General features: G+C 35.6%; 2 protein-coding genes across 3 annotated transcripts; one reads left to right on the plus strand and one right to left on the minus strand.

The window, feature by feature from the left end:
- The first annotated feature begins 184 nt into the window (after nt 1-184).
- Nucleotides 185-3,294, plus strand: ptgr2 (prostaglandin reductase 2). 2 transcript variants are annotated; one of them, XM_057343126.1, is made up of 9 exons: nt 185-347; nt 451-569; nt 659-751; nt 929-1,099; nt 1,384-1,593; nt 1,685-1,806; nt 1,956-2,043; nt 2,134-2,173; nt 2,537-3,294. In XM_057343126.1, the coding sequence occupies exons 1-9, from the start codon at nt 308-310 to the stop codon at nt 2,599-2,601; spliced, it is 948 nt and encodes a 315-aa protein (XP_057199109.1). In that variant the 5' UTR covers nt 185-307; the 3' UTR covers nt 2,602-3,294. The 2 variants fall into 2 exon arrangements, with proteins under 2 accessions (XP_057199109.1, XP_057199108.1); XM_057343125.1 differs by having other exon boundaries at nt 186-347; nt 659-850.
- Nucleotides 3,295-3,404: 110 nt separating this feature from the next.
- Nucleotides 3,405-22,503, minus strand: tmem62 (transmembrane protein 62). The gene is made up of 14 exons (XM_057343124.1): nt 22,073-22,503; nt 18,960-19,071; nt 18,703-18,840; nt 16,864-16,909; nt 16,501-16,642; nt 16,291-16,415; nt 15,982-16,104; nt 13,823-13,978; nt 13,504-13,663; nt 12,423-12,536; nt 11,867-11,951; nt 11,694-11,789; nt 8,014-8,132; nt 3,405-6,034 (listed from the first exon to the last, which is right to left on the minus strand). Exons 1-14 carry the CDS (start codon nt 22,265-22,267, stop codon nt 5,729-5,731), a joined length of 1,917 nt encoding a protein of 638 aa, XP_057199107.1. The 5' UTR covers nt 22,268-22,503; the 3' UTR covers nt 3,405-5,728.
- Between the last annotated feature and the right edge of the window lie 2,325 nt (nt 22,504-24,828).

Genomic DNA, 24,828 nt, shown 5'->3' on the forward strand with positions numbered 1-24,828 from the left:
CGAGGTAATTGTAAGCCCATTATGCAAATAATATGTCTGCTTTTTGAGTACAAACGAACACACGCTGACATAATATATTGTCGTGTTACAGTAAAACATTCAAATCGTCTACCAAGTAAACACATGGAATATGCGACCAGCCCTTTAATGCCTGTGCTGTGGCCAATCAGGAGACCGGGTGAGCATCACGTGATGGTTCAGGAAGCGGTTATTTCGCTGCCAGCATGATTTTGAAAGTTGCGAGGTCTACCTTCAGCAGATTTTCTTCTATTTAAATCGTTAAGCGATATAATGACAAAACAATAAAATGTTAAAGGCGAAAAGAGTTGTTTTGCACTCTCGTCCAGGTAAACCATGCAGATCTTGCACATTAAAATGTAGTCAACTAACCAATGTTGACTTGACTTTAATGCATGTCTTACTTCGGTACTTCTGATTGCACCGTATTAGGCAAAAATGGTCATCCGGTTCCAGAAGATTTCCGAGTTGAAGAAACCGTTAAACCCAGTGAGCTGAAAGAAGGAGAGGTGCTAGTTCGGACACTGTATCTGTCAGTTGACCCGTACATGGTGAGATGACCTTGTTTCTATTTACAATCTGATTACAGAATTAAACCCTTTATATTCACCAAGCATTTGTAACACCACACGTATTGTAGCGTTGTCGCATGAACGATGATACTGGCGCTGACTACCTGTTGCCATGGAGATTAGAGGAGCCCGTGGACGGAGGTGGAGTTGGAATAGTGGAGGCAAGCAAAAATAAAGCATTGTCTTTTGGCAGTATTGTCACATCCTTCAACTGGCGCTGGCAGTCATATGATGTGATGAATGGAAGCCTTTTACATAAGGTATAATGTTAAATTCTGCACGTATACAAGCCTGTGTGTTCCTCATAATGTAAATGTGTGATGTATTTGTGCCTACAGGTTAATCCAGAGATGGTAAATGGTCACCTGTCATATTTTCTGGGAGCAGTAGGCATGCCTGGCCTTACTGCTCTATTAGGGGTGAGAGAGAAGGGTCATGCGACTCCTGGGACCAATCAAACAATGGTTGTCAGTGGAGCAGCTGGTGCTTGTGGGTCAATTGCAGGACAGGTAATTTATATGCATTGACAAATGAAATGTGTCAGTCATCTACTGAGAGTTGTATTTTAGTTTTTTAAAAGTTCATTAGTAATTTAAATTTTATTTTGACTACTTTTTATTGCTAAAGCAAAACACTCCAAATGTCCCATAGACTTACATCTTAAGGATTTGGGAATGGGTTCTTGTGACCTAGTAAGCATCCTCTTAGCAACCACCCAGAACACCTTTGACACCATGTAGCAACTTTTGTGATATACATCATGTTATTCCAATTGACCCTCTTGTTTTTTAAGATTGGCAGATTGGATGGTTGTGAGAGGGTGGTGGGAATTTGCGGTTCCGACCAGAAATGCCAGACCTTGGTGACCGAGCTGGGTTTTACTTCAGCTATTAACTACAAGAAGGGAGATATCAGCTCAGCTCTGAAGGAACATTGCCCCAAAGGGATTGATATTTACTTTGATAATGTAGGGGGTCCCATCAGCGATGCTGTTATATCACAGGTTCAGTATTCACACTCTGTGCTTTTCTCCTAGAATAGTTGGGTTACTTTTTGTAAGTCGTCCGTTTAAGTGCGGCCCTCGCTGTGTGCAGATGAATACCGATGGTCACGTGATCCTGTGTGGCCAGATCTCACAGTACAATAAGGATGTGCCTTACCCTCCACCTCTTAGTGAGGATACCCAAGACTCTTTGCGTTTCAAGAACATTACAAGGTACAAAATCATCGAAGAGAGTATTACCTAGCTTGTGGGGTGCCACATGTGTATGTACAGTATGTGGTTCAGTATGGTTTTATAACTTCATTATTTTACTTTACATATTTGCACATAGTAACTTTTAGTTACAATAAGTATGTTCCCAGGGAGAGATTTGTTGTATTGAACTACATGGAGAAGCACAAAGAAGGTCTTCTTCAGCTCAGTCACTGGGTAAAGACAGGACAGATAAAGGTAAGAGGAAAACAGTCAATAACAGTCTAACGTGGCTGTGAGGACGATTCCATGATCACATGGATGAGTTGTTTCTTTTTCATTTTACAGGTGTTGGAAACTGTTGTGAATGGTATAGAAAACATGGGAGGTGAGAGCTAAAACTGTCACTGTTTATTTGACTTTACATACAAATCAAATTAATTGTTTCGTTACACTGTAAATACATACAGGAAAGAATTCTTTAAGGCAGTGTAAATGAAATGGATACTTGCTATCAGTACACTTGACTCCATAGTTACTATTAAGAGAAATGAGCATATGGTTAGTCATTAGCTATACATGTTCATAGCATGTAGTATTTTAGCATAACAAGCTTCTACTTTTTCTCATCTGTATCACAAGCTTTTTACAATATGGGCCGTTTCTAAATATACGGTCACTTTATAAAAAATGAGCAGTGTTAGATGAAGAGGAGGACACGTCTTACCCCACTCTCTTATGCATATTTCAGATGCCTTTTGCTCCATGATGACCGGAGGCAACGTAGGGAAACAGATCGTCAAAATTTCAGACTGAGTTTAGACGTCTCCATCAGAAGGTGCTGCTTTCACACGAGTCCTTGTGGGGATTGTGTAAACTCAGGGTCAAAGAACTGAGCTGGTAACTGAAAGGTTGTGCCGTTTCCATGATTGGATAATCACGGTGCCTAAAACATTGTTTTTGTAGTGTGTTCTGTAAGTTGACTATAGGGTAAAAACACAAGTTCAACAAGTAATTATATAAGCATTATTTGTTATCACAACATTAATGTTGTTTTTGTTAACATGTTACCTTATTAAATGCATTAGCTATCATGAACTAACAATGAACAATATAAGTTTAGCATTTATTAATGTGTTCATGTTAGTTAATGCTAATAGAATTGTTCATGTTAGTTCATTGTGCATTAACTAATGTTAACAGTTACAACTTTTGATTTTAAAAAGTAAGAGTAAATGTTGAAATTAACGAACTAAGATTAATAAATACTGTAGAAGTGTTGCTCATTTATGAACTCATGTTGTTCAAAGCATTGATAAATACATCTTTATTGTAAAGTGTTACTGTATATTTTACTGTATATAAACATTTGCCCTAACTCTTAAGTGTCTATATTAAACACCGACTTAAAATTGTCTTTGAATAGTATATGCTCTTGATATTAACCCACTTTCATGATAAACATAAATTAAATTAATTTAATTTAATTTAAAAAATATATTCATATTTATTTGTTTGTCAGGCTTTATGGCGGTTGAATTATTTTGTCAACTGTATTTTAAAATATAAAAAGTCAAATATAAAACAAGCCCTTACTTGAGAAAGCAAATCAAACCAAATCACAATATGAAATCCCTTTACTCTCTTACACGTGAATACAGGCAGATAAGACTAATGCAACGTGATGAAAAATATATAAAATGAGGTTATTCTTTCTTCTGAGGGAAAAACGTTACATGTTCAATACAGAATTTCTTACCCTTATTTATATGAAAAAAACTAAATGTTTGTTTTTACTGTAAAAACTGGGGGGGAAACAGTGTTTCACTGAAAAAATGAACAGTTTTTGGTGAATTAAAAAAAAAAAGCCACATGATCACAGCAACAGAGAATGCCTGTTAAACAATGCAGAACAACTGGAAGCAATGAACACTACATACAAATATAATTGAGTACATTAAAAAAATAAAATCAAAATCACATAAAATCAGGTATCAAACATTAAAAAAGTTCCATTGTATCACCACAAATCTAGATTAACATGAATTGAGTAAATGTGGAGTACTCAAGTTTACAAGTTTACGGTCACTATCATGGGCCTTAAAACTGCAAGTCTTCTAAAACAACATTCAAGTCAAACTAAAGCAGCCTATTGTTCAAGTCTTTACTTTCCTGAGACACAACAGAGACACTGAGTGACCTGACAAAACATCAATAAACATCAGGGAATACACCAGAAACTCTTTCTGTTACCTGTCAAGTCGATTATGGGCACAATGAAAGACTTCAATGACAATACAGCATCTTTTCAAAATAGCTGATTTTCCCCCCTGAAAGTGGCCATTGTCCTTAGGCTGTTTGTGTGGTTTGCAACTGTGCACAGAAAGAGCTGTCCAACAATGTTTACCTCATAAACGCAATATTGTGTCCATGTGTTGTTCTATTTTATTCTACTTTCTACATCAGGTTGTGCTATTTTGGCTCTAATTTTTCTCTTAATTTAGATGTCTTTTTTATGTGAATGACAACAGAGATGCCCACAGTGATCCCCCTTCCCGTGACTATGAACCCTAGTGCAACAATAATTGTTCAACATTCATATTCATCTATATAAATATAGTGGTTTCTTCCTTTTGATGAGTTGTAGAATCGGTTTTAGTGCAAAGTATAGTTTCTACTTCTACTAGTTTCTAATTCTCATGGCCAAATTGATATTCCATATGATGTACTTATTGCAAGGCTGTCTGGAATACTTGATTCTGATTGGTCAATCGCCAGATTCTGTAGTCGAATAATTGTGACTGCACTGTTGTCCCAGGTAACAATTTTTATATCACTAAAATGTCTGTCTTGTCACAAAATAAAATCTTTTATAATCTCAAAACATTATTTCATGTGTATTTGGTAAACAGCCGTGTAATAAGCAGAATAGTTTAGTGTCATCCCTCACAAAATATGGGATTTATTTTGCAATAATGACCATTTCATAGTGTCTCTTTCCTGCAGTGAAATGGTGGCAGTTTCATGCATAAACATTATTAATAAGTCTTTTTCACGTCTTGATTGCCTTTCACAAATTAAAACTATGATTTGACAAGTAATTTTCAGTTCATCAAAGTAATATGTATGCAAAAGACTGGCAAAACTCTAGATTAAAGGGACATCACTCGAAAATGAAACTAATTTACCTGCCCTCGTGTAATTCCAAACCCGTATGATTCTTTTTTTGCCTGAAAGGTTTTAGGTTTTGAAATTAATTATGATGCGCATATATTTAATATGCACATATATTTAATATGGGTGCACAAACTTTCAGCTAAACATCTTCTTTCGTGTCATACAGAGGAGAATAAATCATCCAGGTTTGGAGTGAAATGAGGTCCAATGAGGTTCATTTTTTGAGAGTGAACTGCCCCCTTAAAACTGATTTTATTCTAAATATGAAATTCTGTCATCATTTACTCAACCTCGTCATTTCAAACCTGTATCACCTTCTTTCTTCCGCAGAAAACAAAAGAAGATATTTTAAAGAAAGTCAGTAACCGAACAGCACCTACACCCATTCACTTCTATTGTATGGACACAAAACCAATGCAAGTGAATGGGGGCAAGTTAACAACATTCTTTAATATATCTTCTTTTGTGTTCTTCTGAAGAAAGTCATACAAGTCTGAAATGACAAGAGGGTAAAATGATGACAGAATATTTATTTTTGGGTGAACCATCACTTTAACTCAGGAACCAGGTTTAATAGGGCCCCTTCAGCCAAATGTAATAATGGCTTCATGTGAAGGAGTTGAATACTAACTAGGGTAATCTAATGGAAATGATTGGCAATTCAGTTACTGATTAGAAAAGGCAAGAGGAGGGAAGAACCTGGCACAAAACAAAGTCTGTCAAATAAAAATATACAGACTGAGAAAGACAAGTGAGAACATCACTGTCACAACGGTCTGTTGGTTCTGCTAACATCAGAGAAATGAGGCTGCGGTCCCCACCAGACCCTGTACACCAACAGCAGGGCCATGAGCAGAGCCCAGGTACGCACTGGAGACAGGAAAAACGCCAGCGGCCCGTAGGTCTCCAACAGAAAGAAGCAAGAATACGCCTGCCAGATCAAGAGCACCAGCATGCCCATGTGCACTGCCAGAGTCCGCCAGCGGAAGTGCGAGCGGAAGTTGGTGCCTCGACACCTGTGATGAAGACTCCAACAGAGGTAATATGTGAGAGGCATGTTGAAGAAGAGGACCTGTGGGGAAAAGACAATATTTTAAGGTTGTGCTCCAAGGTATCTATAGAATAAATTGGCAAAATGTAAAAAACACCGGTCCTGAAGCACTTCCTGTTTCCATAAAATTTCACATAAATAATTAAGTCTTTAAGAGGTTAGTTTAACATTTCAATTCAGTTCTAATGTCCTGTTGGTTGTATTTTGTTCCTACATTTGTCATTTGTTTAGTGATAAAATACTGAAACAGGAAGTGAATCTGGGCCAATGTTGTTTATATCCTGCAGAATTTTCTATAATTAGCATCTACAATGGCCTCTAATGATATCTTCATTCTAAGCTTGAGCGCTAGAGTCTCACATTTTAAATGCCCAAGCCGTTTAAGTTTGAATGGATTTTGACTGGCTGTGAATGTTTTATCACTCACTCCACACATTGTAATATTGTAATCTACCCAGAAGAACTAACTGTGATATTAACAGTGAGTGCTAAATATAAATGTAAGTCTCGTAAATATTACGCACATTATAATATTATGAAGAATATGCTTCAATTAATAATGAACTGTTTCTTACAGTCCAGTGTAGTTTCAGTTTAGTTTCATTAATGTACATTGCATAGAGAATAACTATATATCTATATAATAATACCATATATCTTAATGTATTTTATTTATATATAATGTCTTTCTTTTATTTATCTGTTATTATTATTTCCTTATGTAAAAGCTGTATTATGTAAAGCTGCTTTTCAACTTTTCCACCACCGCGCCAAATCGTTCTTGTTGCTTAATCGTTCCACTCTGTGCCTATCCATGCCAGCAGGTAAGTAAATGGTTTCATTTTCCACCGCAGGGCTGATAACGGAAATTTTTAGAATGTAAACACAAACGCGTCATGCACTGCCTCGGTAACACAAGAGACTGAGCTATAACGGCTGTGCCCGCATTCATTAGCAATTCCGAGCAAAGAACAGTTTGTAATCGTGTCGTGTCGAACCAGACTCACGTGGAAACATAATTGTAACCATTTCAGACTATGCTTAGAACGATTCGGCGCGATGGTGGAAAAGCGCTCAACTGTGAAAAGCACTATTTAAATAAAATTTAATTGAAAACACTTTTCCAACAATTATTCTTGGTGTAAATGGGCCTTAAGAATTGATTTTAGAATGCCCCCAACAGGTAGAATGTACATAAAATTTGTATAAAATTTTGAATAAAAAAAATATTTTGGTGTGAATTTTAATAGTAGTGTTTAATTACCCATAATCATGTAACCACAGACAACACAGCGGAAATGTCCAGAAACATTAGCTGTTACTAATAATCATCTTTTTGTGTTAGATTTATATATTTCATTCATTATGGAACATTTATATTATATTTACATTTATGCATTTGGCATAAATGTAACGCTAAAAGACGCTTTTATCCACAGCGACTTACATTGCATTATAAAACAAATTTTGTTTCTAAGTATGTACAATCCCTGGGATCGATCCCACGACCTTGGCATTGTTAGCGCCATGCTCTAACCACTGAGCTACAAGAAAGACGCAACACTTAATTTCCTCAAATTATGCTCATATTCAAAAAATTATAATAAAATTGCAGTCAATACATTAAAATACTAAAATCAATATATGTGGTGCTCATTTTGTGCTGTATGGTAAAATTAACATATTCTTATTGGGCTTTTGATAGTACTCAACTTAGTTTAAAGATACTGTGTCTACCAATTATAATTAGTAATTATTTTAGTTTAATCTCAAAACCTGCACGTCTCTCTTCTGACTGTATCTAATAACTTTGAATTGTAAGTTAATAAATCCTCATTCCTGTCATACCAGTTCAACATCCTGTGGGGCGTGACACTTTAAACTCAAATTCCTAAACTCAAATTCCTAAACTCAAATTCCTAAGATCTGAATTTTGCCCAACCCTGATACTCATACAAACACCAGTTTCATAATGTTCTGCATCTTGAATCCTGTATTACCTGAGTAACTCCTACGACATAAGTCAGACCGCCTTCAAGAAAATGTCCGTCCACAAACACACCAAAAACAAAGCAGGCCCCGTTGTGTCCATCAATTACTTCCCCAATGAACCATGGGCCTAAAAACACCAGACAAAACAGTCTTTATCAGCAGAAATTGCGAAAAATGGACAGTGGACAGTTTTATTGTGCTCCTGAGCAAACTAATGGGGTCAGGGGTTGCTTATAGACATTTATAAGACTGAGAGGCACTTACATACTGTATATATGAAGGTAAATCAGTAGCAAAACTTGAGAGCTTGTACATCTTAAATTGAAAACTTGTAAATTAAGTATTTGTACTTGTATGCTAAAATGTACACTCGCAGCCCCAATGTGAAAACCCGTAAAGTAAATATCTGAAGTTGAATGTCGAGATTTGCACCCGTAAACAATAATCACAAACCTGTGTTCTGAGTTTAAAGCTGCAGACAAATAGACCCAAATGTATAAAATGGCATTTGCAAAAATAAATCGACAGGCACAAATGTGTAGTGCACATTTGTACTTACTCATAGATTCAGATTCGCAGTGCAACCACAAATAGGCATCTACAACATCTCAAAACTGTCACTGCAGTTTCAAATCTTCCCGCCTTTACTTTTGCTACTACTTTCGCATAAACCCGTTGCAAAACTAACTTGTGCACTTGAAAGCTCAGAGGCGAGAGAAAGAACGGCATTTGATGATGTCATGTAGCTGAACCACACCGCCCCCTAATGGTTGGAAAAATCACAATGAAAGGATCTAGCAAATAATAGTTTAAATAATGTTTAAATAAAACAGTTTTCAACTAAAGCGAAACCATCACACTTATGTATACTATTATGTATAACTATTCCATGACTTATATTATCTTGTATATATATCATTTCGTAATGTATTTTAATGATATCATTCTGTATACTATCGATAATCCGTTGTGTACTAATGTTTGTTTTAAGATATAATGACAGGCTGACTACATTTTCCGTTATGTATACTATAATGTTCATTGATATTCTATATAAAAATGTACATTTACACAGTTCAACATGATTCTGTAGCCTAACCCTTGAGAATTATTATTTCTTTAGTTATAATGTATTATTGACCATTATTGCACTTTTAAGCTATTTCTACTTTTTTATATTTTTTGTTATTTTCAATATGTAAAGACATTGAAAATGAACAGAAATTGTATGCAGGACTGTGCAATGCCACCATATACAGTATTGGGGTTGTGGGTTTACCTGGAAGTTTTTTTTCTCATGGAAGGTTTGGATTTTTAACAGATGAGCTTAAACATATTTAATCAATATTTAGTGTACAATTATTTTCTCATGTGATAATTACTAGCCGCAGGATAATGCATCCAGTCAGTTGTTATTGCCGAATAAACCTCTTCAGTGTCATAGGCGTAATTTGCGGGTGGATAGGTATGTCATGTCCCCACCACTTTTTGCCAAAGTCAATTTTGTCCCCACCACTTATTGGAAGAAATAAAAAATACGGAGTGTCTATTTACCGTGCAAGTAGCCCGCTTTGTAAGCAGAGGCTATTTATACTAACTCCGCCCATCAGTTTCATATTGGAATAGACAAAATGTAAGAAAGGCACAGGAAAATTAACTGCTCCGGTGGAGTAAAGCGTAAAGCATGTGTTACCTGCTTCATGTCGTCGTGGTTTCGCGACTTCTGTTTGCTGAACTTTTTCCCTATCACATATCAGATTGTAAAGGTATTTATTTTTAATAAAATAATGAAAATATTTGAAAATGGCTGTTCAAGTCATACATGTACCAAACATTTTGCGCTTAATTGCACTTTGGTGCTATATATTCGTCCTTATTGTTCTCGACATGCGGTTGCTATCGCCTATTGCAAGATTAATTACATTTTGATACTTGATAGAAAACTCCAATAAATGGAAAAAGTCACAACTTTGTAGTTTAATGAGTTCAAAACAAAATTTAGAAAGTTTGTTGTATAATTGTAGCCTATCAGGCAATGCCCGTAGTAGTGAAAATAAGATTTTTTAAAGATATTATTTTACATCTGTTTCCCCTGTATACTTGAATGTTTGTCCTTATTAGCAGGGGGTTGTCAAACACCAAATTCTTAACATGGGGAAAACACACATTCGTTTCAGTAGTTTTTTGTTTCATCACGAATTAATACATTTAATTACATAAGGCAACAGCCATCCTTACATATAATAAAGCACAACATGCTTTAAATTATATATTGATGAAAACATGATATAGTTTAAAAACAAATGGAAGCAGATCTGATATGTGATGTGAAAATTTAGAACAGTGAGATAAGCGGAAACGAACCTGCTTCACGGCAGTGTCAATATTATTTGTCATGCGTCTTTCGCACTAAGGTCACACCACTGAAGCCGTCAATAAAGCGGCGCAGTTTTTATACTGTTATCTAGAGGAGTCACCTACATGTTTCGCGCTTGTGAAGTCCATGAATATTCCCAACGAGTTCTTACAGAAACAATTTATTAAAGTATTGTTTGTGTCGTCTTTGTCCCCACCACTTTTCAAAACAAAGTTACACCACTGTTCAGTGTTATACAAGAACTGATTCTGATCATTCTGATATAGGAGCCTTACACAATGACAGGCTGACTGTACATTTTCTGTTTTTAATTTTGATCATTTGATCATCAGCGAACTTGCTTCAGCTAAGTTAGGTTGTTAATTAGGTTGCTAATTTATACACCACCCTTATCAGATTCAATATCTTAATTGTCATTCAGTAGCCTATGTACTGTAAAAATATATATTTTGCAGATGGGGTAGAAAAGCAATAAATATATAATAAAGGACAAACATAGAACAAAGATATACTTCAGTAAATATAAAAGAGAATAAAATAGAAAAGTGAATTAACAGTCAAAAAGAGGCTGTAAGTAGTTATTGATTTAGAGTTTCATCTTAAATTAAATACTGTATTAGTGATTTAAAAAACTCATTTCATTGTGATTTTCCCGCCATTAGGGGGCGGTGTGGCTCAGCAACATGACGTCATCAAATGCCGTTCTTTCTCTGCCTCTGAGCTTTCAAGTGCACAAGTTAGTTTTGCAACGGGTTTATCGCGAAAGTAGTAGCAAAAGTCAAGGCGGGAAGATTTGAAACTGCAGTGACAGATTTGAGAGGTTGTAGATGCCTATTTGTGGTTGCACTGCGAATCTGAATCTATGAGTAAGTACAAATGTGCACTACACATTTGTGCCTGTCGATTTATTTTTGCAAATGCCATTTTATACATTTGGGTCTATTTGTCTGCAGCTTTAAACTCAGAACACAGGTTTGTGATTATTGTTTACGGGTGCAAATCTCGACTTCAGATATTTACTTTACGGGTTTTCACATTGGGGCTGCGAGTGTACATTTTAGCATACAAGTACAAATACTTAATTTACAAGTTTTAAATTTAAGATGTACAAGCTCTCAAGTTTTGCCACTGATTTACCTTCATATGTATACAGTAATACATGAAATCTATAATTGTCTAATTATGTCATTATCTACCATTTATTCACTTTCGCAACGACTAAAAAACACTTGGTCTGAAAAGTGATTACAATGTTATAAGTGATTATTACCCAACAATTTGCACAAAGTTAAGTAGGTGACTGTGACTTACCCAACGCTGTGCAAAGATTGAACAGCAGTAGAGAATAGTAGAAGATGTTGATTTTACTGACAAGATGTAAGGACATCAATGCTTGAGAAGACAACCCTGTAAAAAGTATATTATATTACAAAAAGTACAATATGTTTTTTTTTTACATTAAGAATCTAAGCCAATCGACATACCTCTTGTAGAAGACACATGCATAAATCTGAAGACTACAAGCCCACCTAGGTTTAGTAACACTATTGCCACAAATGCAATCCGTGCCTGTGCAAAAACACACAAGGGTAGATGCATAAATATCAAAGAAATGCCTAGATAAATCAAGAATGCATGTGATTTTCACAAAGACTTATAAAAAAATTCTTTTAAGGGCTGTCAAACGATTAATGGTGATTAATCGCATCCAGAATAAAAGTTTGTGTATACATAATATATGTCTGTGTACTAGGCATATTACCTTTGTGTTTATAAACACATACACATACATGCATATATTTAAGAAACATATAAAATATAAAAATTAATATGTAATTTAAATTATTGGTAAATATAAATAATTCACCTAAAAATTTATATATATATATAAATTTATGTGTATGTTTTTGTATTTTTAAATACAAAATTAATATGCACAATACACAGACACATATTATGTAAACACAAACTTTTATTCTGGATGCAATTAATCGCGATTAATCGTTTGACAGCACTAGTATTTTTGTGTCATTTTCTTACCAGTATGTAGTGGTCTGTAAGGAGAATGAAGGACTGTGTGAATCCGAAGCTGGGGGTGAGATCTTCTTCCAGGGTGAACTGCTGCTCACATATTTTTGAGCGACCTGCTGAATCCTGGCATAAGAATAGTAAATTAAACCGTTAGGAAAAATGTTGTCCATAAATACAATCAGTATTGTATTATATACAGTGTTACAGAAAATTTGTTTGCCAAATAAAAAAATACATTTTATATTGGAAAAAAATGTGGGTCATGCTCGCACAATGCACATGCAACAAAACACCACAACGCTTTTATGCTGCAGTTCTGGGTAGTTGCCAGGGCATTGCCATTATGTTTCAAGCATGTTGTAGCACATGGATATAGGTTGCCATGGTGTTGCTAGGTGGGTTTTTTATGATCCCTATAATTTCCTGGACTCTGGATATAGCTAGGTTCCTGCTGTCATTACAAACCTGTATGACTTTCTTCTGTGGAACACAAAAGAAGATATTTTGAGAATGTCTCAGTGGTTTTGTGTCCGTACAATGGAAGTCAATGGGGTCCAATGTTGTTTGGTTACCAACAGTCTTCATAATATCATGTTTTGTGTTCCACAGCAAAAAGAAAGCCCCACTTACTGGAATACTCCAGATGAACTCTACCATAAAGTAAGAAACTGAGAAATATGAAAAGGAAGGAGAACTAACGCTTTAAAATGAAATGAAAATATTGGCAGTTAAAGGGACAGTTCACCCAAAAATGAAAATTCTTTCATTATTTACTTACCCCTCATATTGTTCATAACCTGTATTAATTTCTTTGTTCTGCTGAACACAAAGGAAGATATTTGGAAGAATGTCAGTAACCAAACAGATCTCATTCCCCATTTACTGCCATAGTAGGAAAAATAAATACTATGAGTGTCAATGGGGGATGAGATCTGTTTGGTTACTGACATTCTTCCAAATATATTCCCTTGTGTTTAGCAGAACAAAAAATGTATACAGGTTAGGAACAACTTGATGGGTAAGTAAATAATGACGGAATTTTCATTTTTGGGTGAACTATCCCTTTAAGCATGCATTGATTTTTTGTTACCTCCACTTTAACACTGATGGTGTGCAGTCCCGTAGAGTAGAGTGATGGGTCCCATAGCAGCACATACAGAGGTCCCTCCGCCCTGACAGCTTTTCCCAGCGTATCTCCATCCACACTCACATACACGGCTGTGATCTGAGATTCTGAAAAGGCCAGAACCCTAAACAAACCCAACGCACAGCACAAGCAGCAACAGTGAGTGTTGTGTGCCCAACAGCAAACTTCAAAATGTGACATAACAAGACACGCATGAAGGGAATAAACTTGGATGGAATACAGCATTGTTTTATTAGGTTGAAGAGGACACACACAGAGACACCTGATGTGTGTGGAACTGCGGATACGATCAAGAGGTTCCACCCCTGGATGCAGGTACTGCGCGTCTTTGGGATTAGTGATGAGCACAGCTGGCCAGTCTTCGAACTTCAAGTCGGAAAAACTAAGAAGGTCATGATCAAAAGCCAATATCCTGTACCTGCATCAAAAGAAAATGATTGTAACTTTGGTAAAAGTAAATACAACTAGCCACCATGATGCTAGGGTTTTCTAAATTGTTCTTACTGGCCCAGGGCCCTCATGAGCCCATCTCAAATTCTATCCATACAGTACGGCCATTCTTTAAAGGAATAGTTCACCCAAAAATGAACTGAAAAATCATTTAACCACCCCCAAGTTGTTCCAAACCTGTATACATTTTTTTGTTCTGATAGATAGATAGATAGATAGATAGATAGATAGATAGATAGATAGATAGATAGATAGATAGATAGATAGATAGATAGATAGATAGATAGATAGATAGATAGATAGATAGATAGATAGATAGATAGATAGATAGATAGATAGATAGATAGATAGATAGATTAGAAATAGAAATATTGCTTTTTACATTTATAAGTTTGTTTTGTTGAACACAAAAGAAGATATTCTGAAGAATGTAGGAAAGCAAACAGATCTGGGGCACTACACCATTGTCATTTTTCCCACTATGGAAATCAATAGTGCCCCAGAACTGTTTGGTTACAAGCATTCTTCCAAATATCTTTCTTTGTGTTCATCAGAACAAAGAATTTTATACCGATTTGGTGAGTAAATGATGAAAGAATTTTTATTTTTGGCTGAAGGTCCCTTTAAAGCTGAAAGTAACTTTTGCCTCACATCGCCATCTCTGTGTTTGGAACATAAAATTGCAGGTTACTTTATGTACGTATTGTTACATGTTGAAAACTACTCGTTGCCTTGAAAGTATATGTTTCTTCTGACATTTTGGTCAAAATGAGTCTACAAAGTCAAAGGCGACAAACTGTCATTTCCCCAAAATCTGACCCGAAAGCTCAATTTATAAAACATTATTATAAGCCTACTGTTGTGAATCGGGGTGAGGTAAGGAGCAAGGTTTGAACATTGTTTGTTTATGCACTAACTTACTGTTCTTTGTTTATTTTTAACCCCAAAAATGACAGATTGCAGCTTTAAAGCGACAACGAGCAACTTTTTGACCTTAAAATAATGTCTCTAAAAGTATTTAAGTGGTAGGTCAACTTTTAACTGGACGAATTTTACTGCCGTTGCTACCTAAGCAGCCTCCTATCGGCTGAAATTGCACTTGTAACTTTAGTGTTCGGGCCGGTACAAGCCCCGCCTATCCCCTGCTTTACGGCATACATCACATTTTACTCGTAGCCTGGGAGAAGTTAGCGAACAGCAGAGCTAACAGTAAGACGAAACGAACCAAAACATCACCATGGCAGAGCCAGCCAATAAACCAAAGAGGAAGCAAAGAAAAGAAAGCGAGAGAGTGATCGGACATGACATGAGGCCGGTCACGAATCAATATCGGACGGGCTTACACTCGGTGGCGCGAGCAGCAAGAGGCAACGGGTTGCAAAACGGATGGAGACCTAGCGGTCCTGCTCCGTGTAAATGTTGAACAGTTCAGTCGTTTAGTAGGCTAATGTTGTCGTTATATATATATACAGTATATACATGCTATGCGCTGTTTTCATAGCATATCTAGGTCCGCCTGGTCCGTCGGCTTTGTAAACAAACAGCAGGAAATATGTAAATATGCCAGCAGGAAATCTTTGCGACAGTTTTTACAACACTGTAAACAGACAATTCCGCTTATCAACCACGTGGGGCAACAGTGAGCAGAAGTTGCTCGTTGTCGCTTTAAGTCTATGGGGATTGTTTAATATGGTTGTGGTTTTAAATGGATTAGAGGTTTACTCAAACCCCTAGCTGACCAGTCCTAAAACATCATGTCAAACTAAGAGGATCATGGTCAAAAACCATGTTCTGTTCCTGAACCAAGGAAGAAAAATTGTGTGTGACTACTTGCTAAACTATTTTTGCAAGTACATTACAATGCCAAACAGTTATTATATGTCAGCTGTTTTTTGCACTGTCTTGCTAAGACAGCAAGTCAGCTATATGAACATCTGGTCACATTCCCTTGTGCGAGAGCCTTGTTCTCACCTGCGGTTAGCCATCCAGTCTCCCAGCTCTAACTCCAGTGTGCCTCCTCTATGTCGACTATGCAGTAAGGGCATGAACCCTCCTAGTGTATGTAGGTGCCCACACAGATACGCCACAGCTGTACTGTAAAACCCAACAGATGAGATTCTTTAGCAGAACATTGTGTGATTAGACTCATATGTGGTCAAATGTTCACAATTTCAGCAATGGAAGGTAGATATGTATCAGATTGTGAAAGTGAACAAAATCAGATGTAAAAAATCTCCCGATTGAAAATGTAGTTTCCCCATAAAGGAGATGTGTCCAAACCTCATGAGCTCTCTGACTCCTGGGAAGGGAGAGATGACAGTAGATGTGGTGTAATGTCCAAACCAGATAGATTTGTTACTGCTCAGGCTCTCCTCTCTAAAGGTCGCCAATAAATCCATTTCAGTCTATAGGGAAAACTCACCATTTAGTCTAAAGAAAAGTCTGCTGTCATATTCACGATTAAAAGGACAATTAAAATATTTCTCCTACCTGGCTTAGGATACCAAAGAAGTTATAGGGCCGTTTGGGTCCCGGTGTCAAAGTGGCGTCGGCACAAATAAATGAGTAGTTTCCAAAGGGCGTTCTGTGTATGTAGTGGAATGATCCAACTTTCTGATTGGCTGAGTATTTTCTAGATATTCAGAGGAGAAAACAAAAGTGATTCTGATATTTTAGCACTTTAATGAAACATTATACAGACGGGTGCAACTATATATAATTTACAATGACACCTGTATGTTAAAAAAATATAATTTAGACTGCCGTCAATAACTATGATGTAGTCAAAGTGAATTTTTTTGTAAAAGTAGCTTTACAGTCATAACATTCAGCATTTGTGATATTTGTACAGACCTGTAATAATTGTTCACGCTCTCCAGTGATATAATATTAAAGGCATCTGAGGAAACAAGAAGAGAATATCAGTCAAAATTTCCTGGAAATGGAAGACGACCAAGGACAAAATAACTGATAATGGAGCTCTTATTACATGTCTGGCAGCGTTCGTAATGTAACACCAGTTACAGTACCTATGATAGGCGAAACGAGTTATGCGAGCTCATTAGAGATATTCATTGGTTTTATCCAGCAAATACACCCATCTAAAGCATTTCTGTAGCTTAATATAAGTAAATTCAATAACATGAGCCCACTGTCTAATGACAGCAAGATACATTTGATCAACCAAAGTGACATCTCATTGATCCAAAGTCCTACTACTTATAACTGTATATTAAACAGTGCTACATATTGAATTCCGAATTATTGCAAATGAGCATATTGCAATATGCATATCACAGTGGTTTGCAAGTATTGAATCAATTATTTTAATACTCAAGTCGAAGTTAAAGACAGGGCAGACGACACTTTAGAAACATTTTTACGTATAGGCCTACCGTCCTATGGTGTGGCAGTAAAAATGTAGAAATCAAACTGTTAATAATATATTATTTTATGTTATTAATATTTCTATTTACAATATAAAATAGCATAAGAGTTTTTATTTTCTGAATATTTGCTGTCCCACCACGGGACACATTTAAACATTTATTTGTCTACTACCCAAGTCTCTCTCTTCGCATCCTGATAGCAATCACTAAGGAAAGTGGTCTAATTATACTTATACATATAAATGCTATAAAATGTTTTGTCCAATCATTGCATTCAGTCCAAATACAATCATAGGATGTCCCACTTGTCTTGTTTGGAGAAGGCGTGGCTTTGGAGAGCGCTCTGAAGAGAAGGCGGGGTCTTATGCTTAATGTTAGCTTGCTATATTGTTAGCCTCTCAGAAATCACCAACTCTTCCTTTAATAGAAAAGATTTAGGTTGATGAAGATAGCAGAGAGACGGGCATGCGAATGTTAGTGCCTGTGTGTGCATGCACATTCTCGTGTCGTGTGCAACAATAATCACAGATTTTCGTTTTTTAAATATATTTCAATATAGTTCAAACTGACTTCTCAACCTTAAAACATTATTGAATAGCATATCGTATATCATGTTATTTAGCGAGTTATTACACAGCAAGTGTTTTTTCAATATAGTGCAGACCTAATATTAAACATTAAATATGTTTCTGAAAGACTGTCAGTGTAAAGCTGTAATATTGCTGTGCCTGGACAGCTATGACAGTTTTAGTCTATTCCTTTACATAAAGCTATTATACAGCTTTTGTTGTATAGCATATGAGTCAATAATTAAATACGAGAGATTAATTTTGTGATTATTTTTCGAACATAGATGATCTGAATCTCCAACCATTATATGGGTTAATAAATCTAACCTGAGGATAAGTAAATGAAGACAGAATTTTCGTTTTTGAGTGAACTAGGAGAAAGCTATCTGGCACCAAGATAGATTGATGAGTAAAGTTATTATTAATCTACTGAAGTTTATTTTCTCATCAAAACAAGCAGACAATATCCTGTTTGATTATAGAACTGGGCTTCATTTCAAGTCATTAGACCTGCATAGTATTTTCCAGCTTTCTGGACTCAATGTCCTGTAATTGTTTTATTGTTAAGAGACTGTGGGGCCGAGATTGCCTATTATTCTTCTAGACAAATAGTGATGTACAAAGAGGAAACTTAATATTGATCTTTATTTAGATCCGAACTCAATTTTTCAGACAACTCCATGCGGATTTTTACACGCAATTGACACTAAAAATTAAGGAAAATAAATAATCACCATGGTTTCCTCGAATGTCAATCCATTTAGTGCGTTCCAACACTCGTGATCTTTTCAGGACGTTGTGGTAGGCCTGCCACTCCACTTCATGCTGAAGAGAGCCCATTTTACTCTCAGTCTTTGCATCTGTCAAGTCCCCTGTGAAATATTCCAAAAGCAACATACTTGTAACTCCATGCAAAATTATAAGTATCATTTATATTGGCCAATTTTGTTGTCAGTTTTCTATGCTTGAGAAGTATCAACCATCAATTTACCTGTGGCCAGCACAAGATCAGGTTTAATCACATCAATAGTGTCACTACAGAACCGTTCAAAGTCAGGAATCCTCCTCGGATCATGAAAACGACTGATATGGATGTCAGATACCTGTGCAAATAAACAGCATGGTAAAGTCTGACACAAGCTTATGTGCAGTTATCAGTGTGTGTTTGAAATCTCACACATGAAACCTATTTATAGAACAAGTGTCAGTGGCATTTTAGAGAAGGCATCTCTATTACTCAAGTCAGTTTGGTGTTGTTGGTTTAATCATGCAAACACAATGCACTGAAACACTAACACCAGGTCATCTTTATAACAGGTCTGGATAAAGTGCTCAGATGATAGTACTGGCTGGGGCTAATGCTGTAACATGCTTGGAGAGTTGATGTGATGTGACATGCTTTTTTTGTGTTTCCATGACCTTATATTTAGATAGAACTAATGGTCCTAATGTGTTTACATGCTAATACAGTAGTGCATATTAATAATGTTATGTATAAATATAAGTACTGCAATTATTGTAGCCTGTATTTAAAGTAACATTCCTATGCACTATTGATTATTTATTAAGAAATGATTAAGCTATTAATGAAAGTGTATAATTTATTGCCGTTGACCTGAACAATAAAAAATAGAGTTTGATTTTCTATCATTCATATTTCATTGCGTTAATTTTATCTCTAAACTGGTTTGCTGGCCTTGTATGGAGGACTAAACCTGCAAAAATTATAAATAAATAAATGTATAAATATATAAACGAATAAATGTAATAATATGAAAATAAATAAAGGAATGAATGGTTTGATAAAACAAAATAATTCGTTTTAGCTATTATTGATATTAGCTTTAACTTTTCTTTTCATTTTTTAAATTGATTTATTATTTTTTGTGTCCATTTTTTAATTATTTTTTTTTAATTATTATTTTTTATTTTTAGATTATTTTATTTATCATTTCCTTTTATTTTTACATTTATTTATTTATACGTTTATTTATTTATTATCGCATGTATTTATTTCCACTTTTATTTATTTATTCTTGAATTTATTCTTACTTTTCTGTGTCTTGTATGATAATTAGATGGGTTGGTCTTGCCTACTATTGGTTCAGCGTAGATTGAAGCGTTTGATCGATTACTCTTGACTTGTTTTGGACTAACGTCACGTCACTCACTGATCGTTTGCTTCGTGTATAACGTTAAGTAACTATGGCGGGCGCACAATTAGCTAGAGAGTTACAGCATTTAGCCAATGAAGTCGATAACCATGCATCAAATGACTATGTGTCATTCAGATTAGATGCACTTATTGAGGATTTATTACAGATTGACGGAGAGATAAATGACAAAGTTCTTCAAAATCTGTGCGAGTCAGGGGGTGCTAAGGTGGTGACCAAGTTCCGGTTACAGGTCCTCTGCCAAAGAGGTGCATGAACGACCTCAGCAGATTCGTCGATTCTGAAAGCACAAGACGACTTGATATTAAGATGTCTAATAAACACAGACTTTCTTGTTACATGATTTTGACATTCTTGTTAAGATTGCAAATTATTGGTATGATCGCCCGTAACGGCTGAAGCGAGGTGAAAAAATAAATAAAGCGATTTGACACGGGATTCGTACCCATACAATAAAGCGAGGCAGCGTGTCACTACGGTAACAATCACACTAAGCTATTTCGCAATGCTAGCTGCTGCGGATCTTTGCAATAATATCAAGATGTCACACAACAATATGCAGCTGGATGAATCAAGGGAATATGCCCGTCTTAACTTGTGACCTCTGTGTTATTTATCTCTTATGGAATGTAGTTTACGAGTACCGTTTAGTAACCACGTCTTTTTAGAAGGAATGGTTTCCATTTGATGGCCCCTGTAGTGAAAGAACGATGCTCATTACTACCGTGTTAACTTGTGACTTAAGTTCACTATGTCTCAATTCATTTACATTATGTTACATCAAATCTTTACGCCTTTTCTAACCGAAAGGCTGCTTATAACTATCACTTTGACAAAGCGTTAGCTTGCGACTTCGGTTTACAAGCTCATCTGTGTAGTTAAACCTTATTACATTTTGTGCTTTATGATTTTCACCAGTTGAACTGTAACGCCACCATAGCACCCTCTGACTCGCACAGACTTTGAATGTGCTGCAAAGAGGCTAACAACCGAGGGAGAACTTTGTCATTTATCTCGCCGTCAATCTGTAATAAATCATCAATAAATGCATCTAATCTGAATGACACATAGTCATTTGATGCATGGTTATCGACTTCATTGGCTAAATGCTGTAACTCTCTAGCTAATTGTGCGCCCGCCATAGTTACTTAACGTTATACACGAAGCAAACGATCAGTGAGTGACGTGACGTTAGTCCAAAACAAGTCAAGAGTAATCGATCAAACGCTTCAATCTACGCTGAACCAATAGTAGGCAAGACCAACCCATCTAATTATCATACAAGACACAGAAAAGTAAGAATAAATTCAAGAATAAATAAATAAAAGTGGAAATAAATACATACGATAGTAAATAAATATAAAAATAAATAAACGTATAAATAAATAAATGTAAAAAATAAAAGGAAATGATAAATAAAATAATCTAAAAATAATAATAATAATAAAAAATAATTAAAAAATGGCCACAAAAAATAATAAATCAATTTAAATAATGAAAAAAAAGTTAAAGCTAAGATCAATAATAGCTAAAACGATTTATTTTTTATCAAACCATTCATTCCTTTATTTATTTTCATATTATTACATTTATTCGTTTATATATTTATACATTTATTTATTTATCATTTTTGCAGGTTTAGTCCTCCATAGCCTTGGCTGCACACGGTCTTTGTCTGTCTTTTTTTTCAGCAGGGTCAGATTTTATTTTTACAATAAATCGTCTTTGTTGAATGCTTTATTCATTAAAAAATATCACAAATTAATAGATTTTATTATATTCATATGAAGATTTTTCCTACTTTATTTATTAGGCCTACATATTTATTATGACAGAACACAAAATAAAAGCCATTTGACAATCAATCACATGATCACTGTCAGCTCTGATTGACCAGTAGTCTGATTGACAGCAAAAACTCTCCTCTTACCTGCACAAACCAAAACATATTCTCCAGCTGCCCGCTGGGATACGGCAGGCCGCTCTTCTTCTTCATGTTTTCATCCCCGGATTGCTGTAAACTGCGTTTAGGGTGCCAAGCGGTGTCATATATGTCAAATACCCAGGAAGTGATGAACGAGAGCAGTAGCCCAACAATCACCAATGCCGCAAACAACCTGAGCATCCTGCCGAAATGTCTCTGCCCTCGCCGAGATCATTGTCGCATCACATTTATAAAGCCCGTGGTCACGCACACCTCCTCTTCATGCTGAAGGAGGGTAACTGATGAGACGTTTACTTCCTCATTCTCCTGGCTCAGTTAAAGCTAGACAGAGCCGCAATGTACGAAAAATCACCGCGTTGTAATCGCCAACATCATCCATTGGAAACTTCCGGGTGGCGGAATATTCAAACTGGTGGAAAGGACGATGGTAAGAGTTCTTGCACGAAAGGGGCGGAGCTAAATCGAGCTTCGCGGTCCGGAAGGGATTTTGTGCCCGCTAGGAAAAGCACTAATATGATGTTACTTATATTAATAAAAATGTATTTATTATAATATGTCAAACACAACCAGAATAGTGTTGTTGCCTTACTGTATATTTTGAGTTCAGATAACTTAGCTGAAAATATTGCGTTCAAAACATCTCGGATTTGGTATATTTTCCACTACGTTACCTATTACCTACGTAACGTCTACTGTCTTAGTGGCATTAAAAATACACGTATTTAATAACATTAGGAAAACGTTGTTCCAGAAATTATTTCCAGGCCGAGGTGGGAAATGTGTTAAATCCGAGACACATCGAGTCGGATCTGGATATTCCCACCTCAACCCGGAAATCACTTCTGCAACGGCGCTGTTTAAATGATCATAAATACTTCTATTGGTTTAATTATTAATGGTTTAATGTTACCAAATGCTTTTAATGTTACTAAAGCAAAACATTGTTTTTAAGACATTGGTTTAAGGTGGGAAATACCACACCTAAATCCGAGGTGTCTGGAACGCAGCATATTTGTCTAACTCTTATGTACATGTTCACATGCTTCTTTTAATGTGGCAATTTACACATGTTGCGAAGATTATCTTCAGAATGCAGTTAGGTGTCTGGGGGTGGTTAATTATAATTTACTCTAACGTTATATTCATAACCACCGTGCCTCCTGTAGGAGACAAAGTCAATAACGTTGACCTTCCTACTCGATTTCATTCATTTAGGCAAGCTAAGATCTTTATTGAACTGCCGCACTTTTAACAGGTCTGTAGGGAAATATGTTGGGCAAAGATATTACAATATTCAATTGTTGTATTCCAGTGTACGAACTTGGTCTGCGATCGTGATTCTCAGGAGTTGATGCAATAAAATTCCCTGCCAATGCAATATATATGTTTTTTTATTGCCAAGGGTAAATACAAATAAGTATAAATGTAAATTTCAATCAAGAGTACAATACATTTGAAAATAAATTACAATAGGTTGAAAACCTATTTACAAAAATAAAAAACAAGAGCGACAACATCAACATAAAAATTCAAGAAGGAATTATTCAGTAAAAAAAATAAAAAAGGTATTGCACAGTGACTTTTAACAAAATATATTAAAAAATAAGCACAGGTCTAACGTTTTGTGGGCTTTAGTGTTTTTAGAATATGAAAGAGCCTGAATGTACTGTTGAGTTTCATTTTTAAAAGCAATTAATGAAGGCTTTTGATGAGAAAATTTGCATCGATGGATATGAAATTTAGCAAGTAACAGTAGAAGATTGACTATAAAATATTCATTCTTTTTTGTATTACTTATAGCAAAGAAACCAAACAATATATCTTTAAACAATGAAGCCGGATTAGGTGGCTAGCCAGGTAAATTTAGGATTAGTTTGCACCAACCCTGGTTTTTAGGTACCATGAAAGTAACTCAGCTTTAATCGGTGTTCATCGCCATGGTAATTTACGCTGCACGGCTAACCTGCTCCGGAGCAGGTTATGGTCTACATTAGAGATCTTGCACCGAAAGTGAACCAATCAGCGAAGAGCAAATTTACATATAAGTGTTGCAACTAACTCACAGTGCGTGTTACAATAGCTAGTTATTTTTAATAATGTTTAATAAAATAAAAATACTAATATAAAACGATGTAAATATATATTACAAATATAAAATCCAATAATGGCTAATCAGATTTTAGAGATAACATTTGCTGGATTTCCCTTACACTCACATGAAATTAAATTTATTTATAGTCCATTCTTTTATTGTACTACATACAATATGTATTTCTTTACATTGCATTTTTTACATTCTTGTCTGTGGTGCAGAATATCTAGGACCACTTTCAGTTTCACTGTGTTAGGACATTTATCTTTTTTGTCCACTAGAGAAACCTTCTATTAAACAGCTACAGTAAGATACAGATAAAACCATACATTGACAGGTGACATCACATATCTTTTAACACTGATATTTTTTTTAAAAAAATTATCAAGTTACACTTGGAATTCACCTAAATAATGTATCATACAGTAGGCCTACATTTTAAAATGTATAAGAAGTTTTTAATACTTTAATGCCTACAACATTCCTTAATGCATGCTGTGTTGTGTCAGTGCTTTAAGGAAGGTAAAGTAAATGGGGAACAGAACAAAACCTTCTAAATGAATTTGAGTGTATTTTGTACACATTTCTTCTGTAACCTATGGAGGTAGACACTTCAGTTTCTGGGGAAGGTTGTGAAATGTCCTACAAT

This window comes from Triplophysa rosa, linkage group LG10 (assembly GCF_024868665.1).
Source record: "Triplophysa rosa linkage group LG10, Trosa_1v2, whole genome shotgun sequence".
NCBI classification, from domain to species: Eukaryota; Metazoa; Chordata; class Actinopteri; order Cypriniformes; family Nemacheilidae; genus Triplophysa; species Triplophysa rosa.